Here is a 15,851-nt window from a genome sequence, read left to right as displayed (position 1 = left end):
TTGGTCAGAAATGGATCAAAAGCCTCCCTCCTCGTCCCTCTCTGACTTCTGCAGATTGTCGCCCTTTCATCTGGGGATGTAGTTTAGGGTTAAATCAATGTTTTCGGGGGTAAATTGGTCAATTTCAGTCCAGCATCAGATGGACCGTCTGCTTCATTATGCCAGATGACGTGGTCTGCAGAGTGTGGTGCCGCCGCACCCCCGTAATAAACCTCCACATACACAACTCCGTTTGCTCCAAGCAATCCATCTCGACAACAACCGGCTGCTTTCCACTTTGATCAGCTTTAAATAAAAACACCACCAGTCTTTTCTATACGAGGAGCATCTGCAGGAGCAGAAACAAAACAAAGACACTCAACGTCTGTTGGCGCGTCGGTGACAAAAGCAGTTCTAGTTCCAGTGATCTGACTCCTCGGAGAAAACCTATGGATGTTTCCTTGTTGGGGCAGAAATCAATATATCGTAGCCAAGTCTAAGAAGAAGCTGGTGTCACATTTACAAACAGACAGAAACAGAACTGCAGCAGTGGCCAACATGATGCTGGAGGCCAAACACTTGGCTCATATTGACTATGTTTACAGTAGTAGTCCCAGTTACAGAGCTGCTGTGAGGAACAGACAGACGATTCCATGCAGGTTTTCATCCAGGTGAAGCTGCTGCTCCTGACACTGAGTTCTAATGGAGCTAAAGCTAGTTAGGCAACGCTAGTCCACAAAGTCACGTCCATTTCTCCTCAAACACTTGGATGAAGACAAAGTGCTGTTTTAAAAAAACTATAGCTTCAGTGCATGACTTCCTTCTCCCCCAACTGAATTCTGGGTAATTATCATAACAATGGCCATGATACAAGATCTATACTTGATCTTTTCCTAGACTAGTTTTCTACACAAACTGTTTATTCTTTTAAAATCCCAAACTCGAGTTTTTCGATGGCAGAGGAGAATTTAATTTTAATTATTATTTCAGATTATTTACTTGTGTGTACAGACACACAAGTAAATATAAATATTGCAAAACAGCTGTGTAGGTCTCACCCAGATGAACATTTTTTTAATTTGACATTTGTCAAATAACACACCCCCCCCCCCCCCCACTCACAGGTGTTTCTGTACTCCAAAATAAATGTGCATCCATGAAGCAAAACACTACAAACACTACAAACACTACAACATTAGACATTGTGCTTGGAATGGTCGAAATGTGTTGTTTGCACTGAAATAATTTAAATATTAAGTTGTACAACTCACAAATGTTTGTATATATTTCTGTGTCTCTACATTAAGTGAAAATCTTCAGGTCAAACGCAGAAAGAAAACCAAACACGTTCATAGGTTCATGAGAAATCAGAAGATCAAGATAAAACCCAACCTGGATCTGTATACCAACAACGGCAGTTTAAGACAGCACCATGTTGGTGGGGGGGGGGTTTCAGTGCTCAGGGCAACTGCCTGCTTACGGCAGTGGAAACATCCCTGTAGTCAAAGGGCTGCAGTGTGTATCGATGCAGAACAGAACCCTAACCTGCCCACACTGTGACAATCTCCTGTGCAGATCATTCAAAGGTTGCCTGGCCGTCTGTGGGACGGGCACGTCCCCGGGGAGCAATTGAAGACCTGAGTGGGAGGACATGAAAGAGGGACAGGACCCTGTGGGCAAGAGCCCAAACCTGGACACAGCTGGCTGTTCTCTCACACACACACACAGAACCTCGCCTGTTTGAAGGGAAACAACAGAAGCCACATTGATTCCGTTTGCATCTTTCACCTCTGGAGCTCAAAACCATTAGGATCAGCACCTGCACACGTGTAGGAGCAGAGTTTCTTATAAATATCCACTAAAGCCTTGGTCGGATCGCTGTAAAAGCGGGAAGACACGGTCAGGGAGGAACATGTTCAATTTGATAGAGTGCAAAACCATGTAGTGGCAAAAGAACAGGCCACGTCCGTGCTTGTTCTCTGATCGCATTTGGTGCATATAAACAGGAGCAACCAGCATCCGCTAGGTGGCGACATTGCTCTGATGCGGCTCAGGCTGGGACATCACTGCGCTTCAGTGGAGTCATATGGACACAGGGGCAGCTCGGTGTGAGAGCAGAGGACGAGCAGTGATGTCGTTCACTGTAGTTCATTTGTATTTTTGTGTTTAAATAAAACATTTATTTTTTTAATGCCGTCCTTTAAATTTGGACAAACCAAAAAATACACCCGTTTGCACAGTATCATATGGTGTCTAACTTTCACTACAAACTAATGACCTCACCCTCCACAAGGTCGTCGTCTTTACCGGAGATAAAAGCAGTTATTTTCAGCTGCGACTACAGTGTCAATAGTTCGGAGATAAAAGCAGTTATTTTCAGCTGAGACTACAGTGTCAATAGTTTTTTTTTTGGGTTTTTTTTTACGACTTCCCCGCGCATTTGGCCTCAGCGTCCAAGCTTGTGAATACAAAAAGAAAGAGTTGCTGGTGGGTGGAAGAGGGTGGGGGTGTAAATGAATATGTGCCCCCCTTCCCAACTATCACACCCCCCTTCCTTTTTCTTTTTCTCTTTCTTTTTGGATTTTGACGGCACCGCGCGTCAGAGCGCACCGACTCTGTAGACCCGCCCCCGGCTGTGGAGCGCTCGGCGCGTCACTCTCTCTCCTTCTCTCCCTGTGTCCGCTTCAAACCCATATTCCACAGGGAACGAGACACACATACACACGCGCTCAGACTGAGAGAGAGAGAGAGAGAGAAAGAGAGATAGAGAGTGTGTGTGTGTGTGGAAGAGAGAGAGTGAGAAAGAGAGAGAGAGTGTGTGTGATTTGGAGCTGGGAGAAGAGCAGCAGAAGACACAGAGGAGAGGAAAAACGGAACAACAAAGAGCCAAATGGCACTCATGGCAGGGATTTTATTCACGGTCGCTTCACTTGTTTTTTGGATTGCTACTTTTGTTTCAGCCGCTAGGATATACCCCCCAAACGAAGGTAAGGACCCGGGGACCGCTGCGGCAGCCACTCTACTGGACTGTACTTGCAATAGAATTGGCTGCGGGCTTTGCGCAGCGCAGCGCCGCACCGTGTGGACAGCCTGGCCGCGCCGCGCGCTGGTTGCGAGTTCGTGGATGAGTGTGTAAAGATGGGGAAACAACGACGACCTTGACGGTCGATATCGTGTCTTAAACAGGGGAGCTGGGAATGCCACTGTCCCAGTACAGACGCCACCAGTTAGGGCTTGGATCGTGCAGAACGCCGAGGAATACTTGTTGTTGTCCGGGGGTTGCGCGCTGTCCTGGGAGGCTCACGGTGCTCCGTGCTCCTCTTTAAAACATCCAACCAAAAAATAAATATCTATACAAATAAAATTAAATCCGCAACGATCACTTCCTTTAAAACATCCAACCAAAAAATAAATGAAAAAAAATCTACACAAATAAAATTATCATCCGCAACACTTGTTCAACTGTCCTGTTAAGTTTAGGTGGAAAACGACTACTGGAAATTAAATCTCAAACTTGTCTTAACCTGCAGAAGTACGCGCAGTATGCGCCAGAATATTTCAGTGTAATACATATTTAATAAATATGCGCATTTTTTATTTTTCTTAGGCATAAAAAAACCCCCAAAATTACCAAAAAAAGTCCCTATTTGTGCGGCCACCACTTCACGGGCTCCGAGGTGTATCATCATCATCATCATCATCATCACAGTGACATTTTAATGCGAAATACGTCATGAAAAGCTGATATATTAGGAGTATTTATAGTTATATTTTAATTATGGATTTATTTCACATTATTTCCCGAAGCACCAGCGCCTCCGTCCGTCTGTGTCGGACTGTGTTTACCAAAAAATAAGTTCGTAAAAATGATGTACGAAGAACGTGATAACGACTAAATGTTCGTATCTGAGCAGAATTGAAGAATTAAAATGAAATATCAGCGTCAATCACTGCAGACGTGGACATTACACTATCATATGTTTTAATTTATTTTTTTTAGTACTTCCACATTTAACACGTTACTGGAAGCTGCATTTCTTCATTTCTGTCTCTTTTAATTAACGTATTGTTGTTTTCCAAGTTTAAACGCACACACACACACACACACAGTCCACGGTTTCTCCCTTCAGCAGATTCCAATCTCATCATACATAAAGCCGCTGCTAATGCTGCCGAGCCAAGTGAAAATCATTACAATGACACTGGGTGAATGCATTCGTCATGCTTAAAAATACATTTTTTTTCTCCCTCAACCAAAAACCGACCCGTGCGTCACCCGTGAAGCCCAACGGTTCATTAACACAATTGTAATTGTTGTCATTTTTCGTGTGTGTCAGACTATTTAGGCTGATAATTGTGAGACTTTAATATCTGATCCATCTTTTCGTAGTTCAAAACAGCTTCAAAATTCATTTTTGCTTTGGTTTATCAATGCTAACTCTCACCTCTCCTCCTCTTGTTTTCCAGTCACGTTGTTGGACTCCAGATCTGTGCAGGGGGAGCTGGGATGGGTCGCCAGTCCCACGGAAGGAGGGGTGAGTAGGCTTCTGCAAAATAAGTGTCCCCCCTCGTTGGGCTGCATGATCCCCCTGTTGAGTACAAAATGGAGGGACGTTATATATTTTATATTGGCATGAGCTCAATAAGTGCATAACAGTTAGACAAACTTCTGTGATAAGAATTCCGTCCTGGTGAGCTCCTACAGAAACGTCTTTGTCCATGATTTGTTGTGCGGCCGTCTGCCACGAAGGGATATTGGACTCAGGCGGAGATCAAGGCCAAAATCAGATACCGAAATTCGGATCAATTAGAATGGGCAGTTTGCTGTTTATTCAGAGACTCTTTGGATCACCTTGCATGGCCTCGTGGGGTCCCATGGAATTCAGTTTGAGAACCACCAGGCCTATAGGCACCCCTCCTTGATTTCCCCTTCTCTCCAACCACTCTGTAATGGTCAGATGCTGGGGCCGATACTGTGGCGGGCGTCAGGTTTCCTGAATAGACGGTGGATTGAATCAGTCTTTGTGGAGAAACTTCATATCCCTTTCCACCATTGAGTCGTAGAAGAGAGGGGGCAGAGAAAAGGGGAAAGAGGGGGACTTGGCAGCAGAGTGAGGGTCTTCAGAAACAGATGAATGAGGGGGAAAGTGCTGCGGGGTTCAGTCCCTGCCGCAGGATGATTGGATTGGGGCTGTAGAGCGACGGCGAATTGGGTTGGCAAAATGTACAATCTCTCAGTTTCGGTGGGATTCAAACAGCGGGGTATGGAAAGAATAGGAACCGCTGTGAGTCGGATCTTTAAGGGAGAGGTGAGATTTATATCATGCCTCATCTGGCACAGTCAGATCAGATAAAAACATAAATACGATCCCAAAAGCACAGACATTAAGTCGAGGATGATGAGTTAATCCCATCAGAATAGCAGTGAATGTGGAAAATTGGCACAGAGACATGAAGCTGCCCAGCTTGCCAGCATACAGTCCCAGTAATTTGTTTATAAATGCCACAAGGGGGAGCTGGCATATTTTCAACCATCTCAGACCCTCATAGTTTAAATTGATCATTAAGATTCTGTACAAAAGCATTTTCAAACCAAACTGTAGAACAACGTACTTTGGTTGAGTTTTACAGCCATTTTGATGATTTTGATCAAATCAATGATCATTTGGGCCAGGTAATCCAAACTAGGTTTTTTTTTAAAGAATATTCTGTCATGCCGCCGTTGAAGCCAGTGTTGACCTTAACGTTTAAATGCCTGCTAAATGCCAGTTAGTCAACAGCGAGCGACTGTTGTTCTTCCTGCAGAAACGACACGGGGACAATCAAAAGCCCTTTAATATTTCATGAAGATTACTGCAAATTAGCAACGGTAATGCCCGCTAATGAATATGAACCCAGGGGGAACTGAATTTCATCTTGTGCACATGTTGCTCACAAGCCTTTTCAACAATAAACTTGGCTGGTGCCGAGCTCGCGTTCTCCCCTCGGTTGTGTTGCTGCAAACAAATGATTGACGGGGTCCTGGCAGCCCCGTCAGGCCTGCATTCACCCTCTCATTAGAACCAATTGCCCTTATTCTTCCTTCTCCCTGCTATCAGGGGAAGGTGCGGCCTTATCTGAGCCCCGCTTGATTTCCACAACAAAAGGGGCTGAGGCAACGGGAAGCAGAGTGGAATGGGAGCAGCGGGGGAATGATAGACATCTGCTGAAATCGTACGGCTGCAGCTACGTCTTACATTTCCCCACTCTTCTCCAGGGAAATAAAGCTTGAAAGGCAGATTGTTTATGATAAGGCATCGAATCAGACCTGGCAGCCTAATAGTATTATTATTGTTATTTTTTTTTGTTTAGAATTCTAGACGTCTAGAGCTATAGCAGTCTAAGGCCTGTCTGCCCTTGTTTACAGTCTCAGGCTCTGTTTAAAGCGCACAGGAAAAAGACAACATGGCTTTGAACCTCTTAATACAGCCTTGTACTTGGTCGTCGCTGGAGCGGCAGAACTTTATCACAAGTAAAACAAACATGTCTCCCTGCAAAAATAAGCCAGGCCACACCGGATAACGTAATCCATGTGCCTGATGTCAGCCCCTCTCTCCCTCTCCTTCCCTCTCCACACAAGTACGTACATGCTAACAACAGCGGTGAACGCAAGTGCCGTCTCCCTCTCCTGGTCCTGTATGCAGATGTAAAGCAGGCACACGTTAGATCATCAACGGTGATTGTTAGTCCTTTATGTTTTAGATTTGCACAGACCCCCAGCTCCTATTCTACTCTATTCATCTTTATCTTTTCTGCGGTGTGTGTGTGTGTCTGTGTGGGTGTGTAGAGGATTTCATCTCGACCGGTGTGTGTGTGTGTGTAGAGGATTTCATCTCGACCCAACAGTAATTGAACTGTAGGCATTACGTATGCATGGAACCAATTACAATTTTTCTTTCTTGCACTTGAGGTGAAATCATGAATATTAATATTTATCTGCTTCTGTATAAGAACCCCAACAGGTCTATTAGATGCCACTGATAAAATATGCATTGAGTTTATTTATCAATTAATTGTTCTGGTCAGACTCAAATATTGACTTTTATATTCAAAGGGCAGTCTGGGCAGTGACTTTTGTTTATGTAACTCAGTCATAATGGTTTGAATACGATTTTACGAGGACTTTTCGATTGCAGAGAGCCTTTCTAGAACATTACCAATGCTAATCTGGGTCACATTTTTAAGGGGAGACGGAGCTGAATGGCAGAGGCTGCATTGGTGCAACGACATATTAGCATGCTAATCAATGTATTCAAGATCACACAGCATAAGAAACTGAAGACAAAATACTTTGTAGTTCAAAGTCACAAAACCATCAAACTGTGTTGTATCTCATTATGGATCAATTTGTTTCTTAAACTTATCTTTGTTTGTTTTTTTATGAGCCAACAGTAACCTGTAACCATGTTGTTATCTCTCAACAGTGGGAGGAGGTGAGCATTATGGATGAGAAAAACATTCCCATTCGAACGTACCAGGTGTGTAATGTCATGGAGCCAAACCAGAACAACTGGCTCCGCACCGACTGGATTCCCCGTGGTGGTGCCCAGCGAGTCTACATAGAGATCAAGTTCACCCTCCGAGACTGCAACAGCCTGCCAGGGGTCATGGGAACCTGCAAGGAAACCTTTAACCTTTACTACTACGAGTCCAACAATGACAAAGAGCGCTATATCCGTGAGAACCAGTTCGCCAAGATCGACACCATTGCCGCGGACGAGAGCTTCACACAGGTGGACATTGGCGATCGCATCATGAAGCTGAACACGGAGGTGCGAGACGTTGGCGCCTTGACCAGGAAGGGCTTCTATTTGGCCTTTCAGGACGTCGGAGCGTGCATTGCCCTCGTGTCTGTCCGGGTTTTCTACAAGAAATGCCCTCTAGCGGTGCGCAACCTGGCCCAGTTTCCAGACACCATCACTGGGGCAGATACGTCCTCGCTTGTGGAAGTTCGTGGCTCCTGCGTGGATAATTCCGAGGAAAAGGAGGTCCCAAAGATGTACTGTGGGGCTGACGGAGAGTGGTTGGTCCCCATTGGGAACTGTCTGTGTAACCCTGGATATGAAGAGCGCAACACAGAATGCCAAGGTAAGAAAGTCATATTTGTCTTGTGGGGATTTTTTAGGGCTGACTGGCTGTTTTTTCGGCCGGATCCCTCACTATTTATAGAACACTCTGTCTTTTCTGACACTGCCTCCCCCTGTACTGCACCTTACTTCTTTTTTATCGCTCCCCCTCCTCTCCCTCTGTCTCCCCATTTTTATGCCTGTTTCACTCTCTTTGTCCTCTCCCCCTTCCTGCACCCCCCCGCCCACCTTCTCCACACACTGTTGGATATTTTCTGTCTTCTCCCATTTTCTGCTAGCCAGTGTCTAGCCGGGTGATAGAAGCGATGATGATTGTAAATGGAGTAATTAGTGGACCCGCTGGGAGGTTGTTGTGCAGTGGGGTGCATCCCTGGAGAATTGGTGACACCAGGAGGGGAGAGTTGAGCTCCAACTGATTCTCACTGACACTGTCTTTCTTTTCACCCCCACCTGCTTTTTTTCCTCTTATTCCCGGCGGAGCCTGAAGCTGGGGAAAGGAGATAGACAGCTTTATAGGACGGTAAATAGAGCGAGAGAGTTTATCATTCTGGGCAGGTATGAGCGAAGTGAAAATACACAGCTGTGAGACGGTGTTGGAACAGTGTTATTTGGTAGGGAGGGAGGGAACGGCCCTTTGTGGACAATTATTCCAGTCTTGGCTTACAGTGATTCCATACCAAGCTGTTAGATGAGGGTTTGAAGGTCGGTGTACTATTACTTCTTCTGGATTTTATAAATCAGAAGCAACTCATACACTTAAACGCATTTTTAGATCCAAACTATAGAGTAGACAATTAATACCCGGGGCATGAAGCCCAGGGGGATTTTTTTTATATATATTCTGCTAAGTTTCTCATTTTGATTGACTCTACTAATTTTACCTGAGTTGTTTAATAGCTAGCTGTAGATTTTAGTTTATGGCAGGCAGTAATGTACAGTGGATGGCCTCCAGCAGTACTCAGCTGCTGCATTCAGCCAAAGCAGGGGTGTAGTGGTCCGCTGGCCAGACGAGTGGATGCTAATTCTGCCAGGAATGGTTTGTTCACCTACCACCGCTCAGCACCACCACACACAAAAAGCAGCAAGGGGTCATAGGCTGGGCACGGGTGATTAACAGTGGGACGGCCTCACTTCACTTCTCCTAATTTACAAGGGACCCTTTATCTTGGAGCACTAATTGCATGACAAACAGGTCCAGTGATTTAAGGGTGCTACTGGCTGCCGGGGGTTTGGGGAGACGAGGGGGCACGAGTGGACACAGATGGGTTTTAGGGCGCCTCGCCCGTACTACCTATTGAGGCATGGTAGCATCGTGATTGTTGAGCAATTAAGGTTAAAGGTGTTGGTTGGACTGTTGGACCCCAGGAATATCAGGGGTTAGGGTTGAATCATTAATCGGTTCCAATCCTGTTGGAGATCATCTTGTATTTGTTATATAAAAAAAAAAGTATATGTTTTGAACTCACAGCTAATAGAACAAAGTGATCCAACATGGTGGCCCCCACTTAGAGGCCCTGCTCCTGGGCTTAATTCCATTCTGGAGCAATGAAAAACAGTATATAGTTCAAGTTAAAGGCCTCAGAAGGAAATACTTTATTTTTAGTTGATGTCCATAGAAATGGAATGTAAATCGATTTTCCCTAAGTCTGAAACAGTGACCCCCCCCACCCCCACCCCACCCAAAAAAAAACACATACACTTATTACATTTATTATGTGACCATTACATGCCGGTGTAAAAAGAAAGTTATTATTTTCAAATGGTTCATATTTGCCAATCTGGTCGTTAGAGTGGGATTCAAACTCTGGGTCAGGGGCTAAATCTACATACATATATGACCATTTTTATGTAAAAATGCATCAATTCTTCCCCGGCCCACCGTTACCCTCCACACTACCCCGACAGTTTAATACGCTGCTGGCTTCACCTTCTGTTTAAGGGCTTAAAATTCAACTACAAACCATGAACACAAACCTGTGTGTGTCTGTCTGTGTGTGTGTGTGTGCTTCACAAATTTCTCTTGGGCGTCTCATTACAAAACTCCTTGTTCTTACTGTTCACCATTGCTGGGTTTTATTTTTTAAAACTAAGCAAAGAACTGCAGAGGAGAGCTGTTCCCTCAACATCAGCACCAGAACATTCTGCTGTTCTGCCACAGTTATTTTTAATTATAATAGATACTGATTATCTCTGATCAGAAGCCAAAGTACTCACCTGCATGTAGATTGTTTGGATTCTTGATTCCTAAATGTAGTAGCACGGCCGCAGCTTGGGTTGTGATTTAAGGATTCCTGTTCGTCTATCGTGGCTGTCACTGAGCTCAGATGGCTGCGGCCTGGGTTTGGTCCTTAGGGTCGGCTTCAAAGAAACACAGAGAGAAACGGAGGGATGATTGAAGGAGACCAGAAGGTACTTAGTTACAGACTTGAACTAAATCTCCCCAGGACCGGCAATCTGTCTTGCTGTTTACTCTTAACAACCTCTCATTTCAACCCTGATCTCATGCTGTATATCATAACTTTAATTTGCCAGCACCGATGAAATAGACTCTTTATCTCTGCTTTAATTCTACTTAAGATAAATAGCCGTTCGTCTGCAGAGGAGGCAATAAAGGATTTGGAAACTCCTGACAGTTATATGACTAATGCAGTCTCGCAGCGCCTGCCAGCGCCTGAGCTGGCAGTATTGCATTTCTAGCCAATATATCCATTTAGTTCACATATCACCGCATCTGCTTTGCTGTGTTTAACTTTACAGCGCCAGTACATCCATTCTATACACCGTGCGCTCCCTTTACATTCTTTTATAAGTTAAACATTTTTGCTGCCTTCTCGTGACGTGCATCAGAGCGGATGCTGCGCGGCAGCCTGAGGCGTCACAGTGGGTCGGCCTCAGTGACTTGAAGGTTAAAGGGTCAGCGTTCACGTGTGCTAATCAGCTGCTTGGTGTTCCTCAGTGTGACAGGCTCTGAGAGGGCGACACTTCTGGGTTTTAACGCAATAAACCAATGCACCAGAGGGTAATAGTTAAGGCATTTTTGGGAAAAATTTGTTTCTGATGTTGGCGTTCTGCTAGACAGACTGTAGAGTCGGTTCCTTTACTTCACCAAAGGCCTTAGAGAAAACCTGAGGTTTCTGCTTGTGGGATAGCATAGGGGTTGTTTATCGTCTTCTGTCTCCATCAGTTAAGTCTTAATTTGTTGTTTTGTGACATCATTGTTTGGATTTACCCAAGCGACTTCAATTTCATCCAATGAGACACCAGTAGACCATCAGCTTTCATGCCCCTGTGAGCTGGAATCACTGATTCAACCGACGTAGAGGAAGGTTGAATTAAATATAAACTGTCTAATGGTGACGCAGATTGAATCTCATGATTTTTTTTTTCTTAAAAGAAATCAATAGGTAGAACTTTAAATCAGATGAACTTTTCATTTAAATGAATTTAAAACATTTGTTTTTCCATTTTTTGCTTTAACCTCTGGATAGTAGGATGAGCTGAGTCCTGATCTTTTTACTCTGTATGGACTGATGTGTTTTAAAAAAGCTCTGCTGCAGTGAACACAGGCCAGTTCTAGTGTGTGTGTGTGTGTGTGTGTGTGTTCACTCTCTTGTGCTTGTCTTGTCTTGTGTGTGTGGGGGGTTACGAGGGCACCCTGGTCCCTGTTTCCCAGCGTAGGATGAATGGGCTCTCCTCCATCATTGTTCAGGACAGCATAGGAGCCGACTGAGGCTGGTGATGTTTGGGGGGAGGTCATCTTACTGCCGTGTCTGTCAGGGTCGTGGATCCAGGATTGATGAAGACGTCAGAGATTTGACAGCTGTGGCTGCGGTGTGTGTTAGCGTCTGGGCTCGACGTGGGTCAGGGTTGGCTTGGGTGTTCACTCAGGGCCAAGGCAAGAGAGACGACTGGGGCACCGAGGGCCAAAGGGTGGAGGGTGGCGGGGGCAGATCTAAGGGACAGAGGACTGTGTGTTTGCATTTGGGATCCCTTTCCCTGTTAACCAAATCCCACAGGGAACAGTAGGAAGGGGTTTTAGGGTCAGGGTGTCTCCCCGCTCCTCATCTGGTGAGAGTGGTCCTACTGTTGGAGGGCTGTTGATGAGATAATAAAGAGGCAGACAAATAAGAACCAAATGTCATGACTGAAAGCTGATGTCTCTCAGTTCTTGCTCAGTTGTTTAAAAACTTTTTTTTTGGATAAAGAAAACTGATTTGGTTTCTTCATCCTGTTGTAAAAACTCTGGATAACATGGTATAACAAGGTGACATTTTAGTTTGATTTTGTCTGGAGGAAAAAAAATGGTTGAATTCAACTATCACTGTAATTATTTAATCGTATAGAAAAATGTCATTTTTTATATAATAATAATAATAATAATAATAATAATATGAGGTTTCACACAATCTGGACCATATTATCATGACCTTTAAAATATAAGTGTCACTTTTATTCTATGGACGGTGGTAAATATTCATAATTTTTGACATCTAATCTGACATTTGCATCATTTTCTGGTCCTTTAGTTTTTTTCTGTCCGTGTCCTCGGCGTCTTCTAATGACCTGTTGCTTTAACCCAATCACTCCTCATGAGCTCTCCTCCTCCTCCTCCTCCTCCTTATTTTTGAACTCAAATTTTCTATCCATTTTTTTTCACCCATTATTCACTCTCTCCTCTGTCATCTCTTCACCCTTCTCCCGTATGCGTGCGGCCGCTCTTGTGGTTAGTGTTAGTGTGAGTCTGTCTCCGGTGGCAGCAGCAGGAAGTGGGCTGAATAATGAGATTACCGTCACTGTTAGGAGAAAGACAGAGCCTGTTTGGTGCTCGGCCCCACTGTCACCACTCATTATTTTCCCCACTAACAAACAGGTAACACACGTGCACATACACACAGCACATATCACACATGTACGAATCCAGCAGGAACAAGCGGTAAACGGCGCCCGGGGCGATACATGGAGATCCATGCCAAAACAACAGCCTTCTGTTCGCTTCCAAGAACTGTGATCCAGCACCTACAGTGTGTCTTAATCTACTCCACTGACTCACAGCCCGCTCGGCCTCCGCCTCTCTGACCAACCATACAATGACGACAGTCAACAGTAGGCTGTCCTTAACCACAGAAAACCAAATATTGATATTCAGTGATCATGAAAATAACAAGCTACAGATTTCAGTTCCATCCTGTGCCGTGGAGAGCTGAGTCCGACTGGTACTGCAGGACTGCTGAGGAAAAAGCAGCTTAAGTCATTTACTCATGTACAGAGGCTCATTTATAAATATGTAGAGCAACTGCACTCACACTCTCTCTCACACACACACACATATATATACACTCAAAGTGGAGAAAAGCGCAGCAGAATAGAGGTGAATGTACTCATCACTCTCCCCGCCACCAGAGAGTCTCATTTTGTGCTGCTGAATAGAGAGGAGAAAACTCTTAGCAACAACGAGACAGACACAGACACACACACACACACACACACACACACACACAGAGTGACAGAAAAGGACAAAATGTTTTATGACCAATCCTCACCGTATCCTTCCTTTTCCAGTTGAAATAATTGCTTAAAACTTCCATTATTATTTTTTTTATTTTTTTATCCTCTATTAGCCCTCTCAACATTCTCCCCTGGCTGGATGGATGGATGGAGGCAGCAGGGGAGGAGGGTAATTCAGCCATCATTAGCAGAGGTGCTGAAATGCTTTTCCTGGCTGCGCCGTCGTCCTGCCTCACTGTTAGTTCCTTTTCAGTTCTCCACACTCATCACCTCCTCTGTCTGTGTCCTCGCGCGGCTCTGTTAAAGGCAGGAAGCCACAGATGATAGAGTTTGACTGAGCTGATAAGGCTGCCGGCCTCGCAGCGCTCTGGACACTGGGCACAGACGCTACTGAATGACTGCATTGTTGTTCTCTCTCTTTTTAAGAATCGAGTTTTAGTTTTGGTTAAGTGTGTTCTTTGTAGAGTTTTGTTAACCCGTGGTGACCAGGCTCTAAATATGGACAGAAATCAACAGGTCGGCTTCAAGTAAGAAGAGGTGATCATTATGGGAATGAGAATATTAGTGATACACTGTGTATGACAGTTGTATTTTTATAATCTAAATGTAGTGATTAATAGGTGCCAATTATTATTATTATTATTATTATTATTATTATTATTATACTGCAAAGGTTTCCTTTCCAGGCTCGTTTTGTTCTTTATTTTCTCATTTATTTTTCCTCCCCCCCCCCCCCCCCCTCCCGCTCCTTCTCTCCCCCATTGCTGTCCTTTCCTCTTATTCTCTGTCATCTTCTGTCCTTTCCTTGCCTCTCCTGTCCTCTTCTTTCGGTTCCTCTCCTCTCCTTTTTCAAAAAGCATCCTCTCTTTGATGCCTGCGCTGGGAAGAGGGAGTGATTAAAGCAGTCAGCATGCAAATTAGCATGTCAAAAGGCCCTGAATCAATACCCCGGCTCTCTACCAACACAACCCTGCAGTCCTCTAACCCCCTACTCCTGCCCCTCTCCCACTATATGTACCCCCCGCCATTCCTTCGGCTGTTCCCCTTCTTCTCCCTCCATTTTCTCCTGCTCTCTCTCTCTCTCTCTCTCTCTTGGCCCCTGGTTTGCTTTCACTCACTTAAAACTTTTTTCCCCCCTCTTTTCCTTTAAAACCTCTGTTCTGAGAGGGAAAATGTGAGAGGAGGAAGCAGGTTTTGTCAAGAGAGATGGACGGATGTATGGGCAGAGAAAGACGAATAGCCAGTGTGAAAGCGAGAGAGAAGTGGATAGCGATCAAGAGGGCACGGACGGACTGGGTTAGAGAGAGAGAGAGAGGTGTGTTACGAAAGAGAACGAGGGCCTCTGCCACTTTCTTTGTGCCGAAAGAGGCAGAGGAGACCTCTCCCTCCGTGAACAGAGGAGACAGAGGAGGAAAATTCAGACAAAAACACAGGTTGGGGGGGGGGGGCAGTGAAATGGAATGAGATTTGGTCCCAGTCTGAAAAAAACAAACAGGTTTTTTCTCCACTTCATCCATTGCTACGTCGTACCTTTGATCACGTATTTATTGCGAAAGCTGCGTGTCTACGTGTGCGTCGGGATAAAATATCAGCACCATCGTCGAGCCGCTGTTTATTCTGTGCGTGCGTCGTGACAGCCGTATCATGTGTTGTATCATAAACTTGTATTAACGCTGCTATCTGGTGCTGCGATCTGAGCTCTCAGACAATGCATCCCAGCGGCTCTGCAGATGGATGCCAGTTTCCCTCTCTGCTATCTGACAATGGGAGTCTGATTGCAAACACCTTGGACATGCTTTATCTCTGCCTAACTCTTTCTGCCTGACGATTTATACCCCCAGCTTCCTCTCCCTCTCTCCTGCCGGCCTGATAGTAGGTGGTCCTTTCTTCTCCTGCTTTTTCATCATATGTTTACTGCGGGGGGTACCGAGTTCAGGGGCCAAATCAAAGGCTGTCGGACCGGCCAAGTCGTAATCAGTTACACTGGGTTATGACAAAAAAGCCCTGAAATAAAAAGAGGCTGCTCTGCAATCTGATTGGCCCTGACCGCAGACACGGTGTCCATTTTAATGAGCTGAGAACCCCCTCTGCTAATAACTGAGGTCTGGGAAATCTTACACCGGATTGAATCGAGTACATCATCTATGCCAGGTTGGTTTTTAAAAGTGAAGTTAAAGAAGTAGACGACCTGGAGATCCAGGAGACTAACATTTGGTCTGTACGAGGAAGGTAAAAAAGTCA

At 45.0% G+C, this 15,851-nt stretch overlaps 1 protein-coding gene and 2 long non-coding RNA genes across 7 annotated transcripts in view; 1 reads left to right on the top strand and 2 right to left on the bottom strand.

The window, feature by feature from the left end:
* LOC103377958 (uncharacterized) overlaps nucleotides 1–11,455 on the bottom strand; it is a 57,118-nt gene extending 45,663 nt beyond the window's left edge. For all 3 annotated transcript variants that reach the window (XR_003049501.1, XR_003049502.1, XR_001759984.2), the window contains exons 1-2: nucleotides 10,320–11,455; nucleotides 4,425–4,568 (exon numbers count right to left, since the gene is read on the bottom strand). This is a non-coding gene — a long non-coding RNA (uncharacterized LOC103377958). The remainder of the gene's footprint in view (nucleotides 1–4,424; nucleotides 4,569–10,319) is intronic.
* Nucleotides 2,619–15,851, top strand: part of LOC103377960 (ephrin type-A receptor 4) — a 57,775-nt gene continuing 44,542 nt past the window's right edge. For both annotated transcript variants that reach the window (XM_017032054.2, XM_008308965.3), the window contains exons 1-3: nucleotides 2,619–2,966; nucleotides 4,447–4,514; nucleotides 7,443–8,106. In XM_017032054.2, the coding sequence (XP_016887543.1) occupies nucleotides 2,870–2,966; nucleotides 4,447–4,514; nucleotides 7,443–8,106 (829 nt within the window). In that variant the 5' untranslated portion in view covers nucleotides 2,619–2,869. The remainder of the gene's footprint in view (nucleotides 2,967–4,446; nucleotides 4,515–7,442; nucleotides 8,107–15,851) is intronic.
* LOC103377959 (uncharacterized) overlaps nucleotides 11,870–15,851 on the bottom strand; it is a 34,526-nt gene continuing 30,544 nt past the window's right edge. Inside the window, exon 4 of one of the 2 annotated variants that reach the window (XR_521466.3) lies at nucleotides 11,870–12,199. This is a non-coding gene — a long non-coding RNA (uncharacterized LOC103377959). Of the gene's footprint in view, nucleotides 12,200–12,501; nucleotides 13,908–15,851 lie in introns of those variants that run through there. The other variant, XR_003049505.1, reaches the window with a different exon arrangement.

Source organism: Cynoglossus semilaevis, chromosome 4, assembly GCF_000523025.1.
Source record: "Cynoglossus semilaevis isolate Cse_v1.0 chromosome 4, Cse_v1.0, whole genome shotgun sequence".
Classification (NCBI taxonomy): domain Eukaryota; kingdom Metazoa; phylum Chordata; class Actinopteri; order Pleuronectiformes; family Cynoglossidae; genus Cynoglossus; species Cynoglossus semilaevis.
Note: the sequence above shows the minus strand (reverse complement) of the source record. Positions and strands in the feature narration are given on the sequence as shown.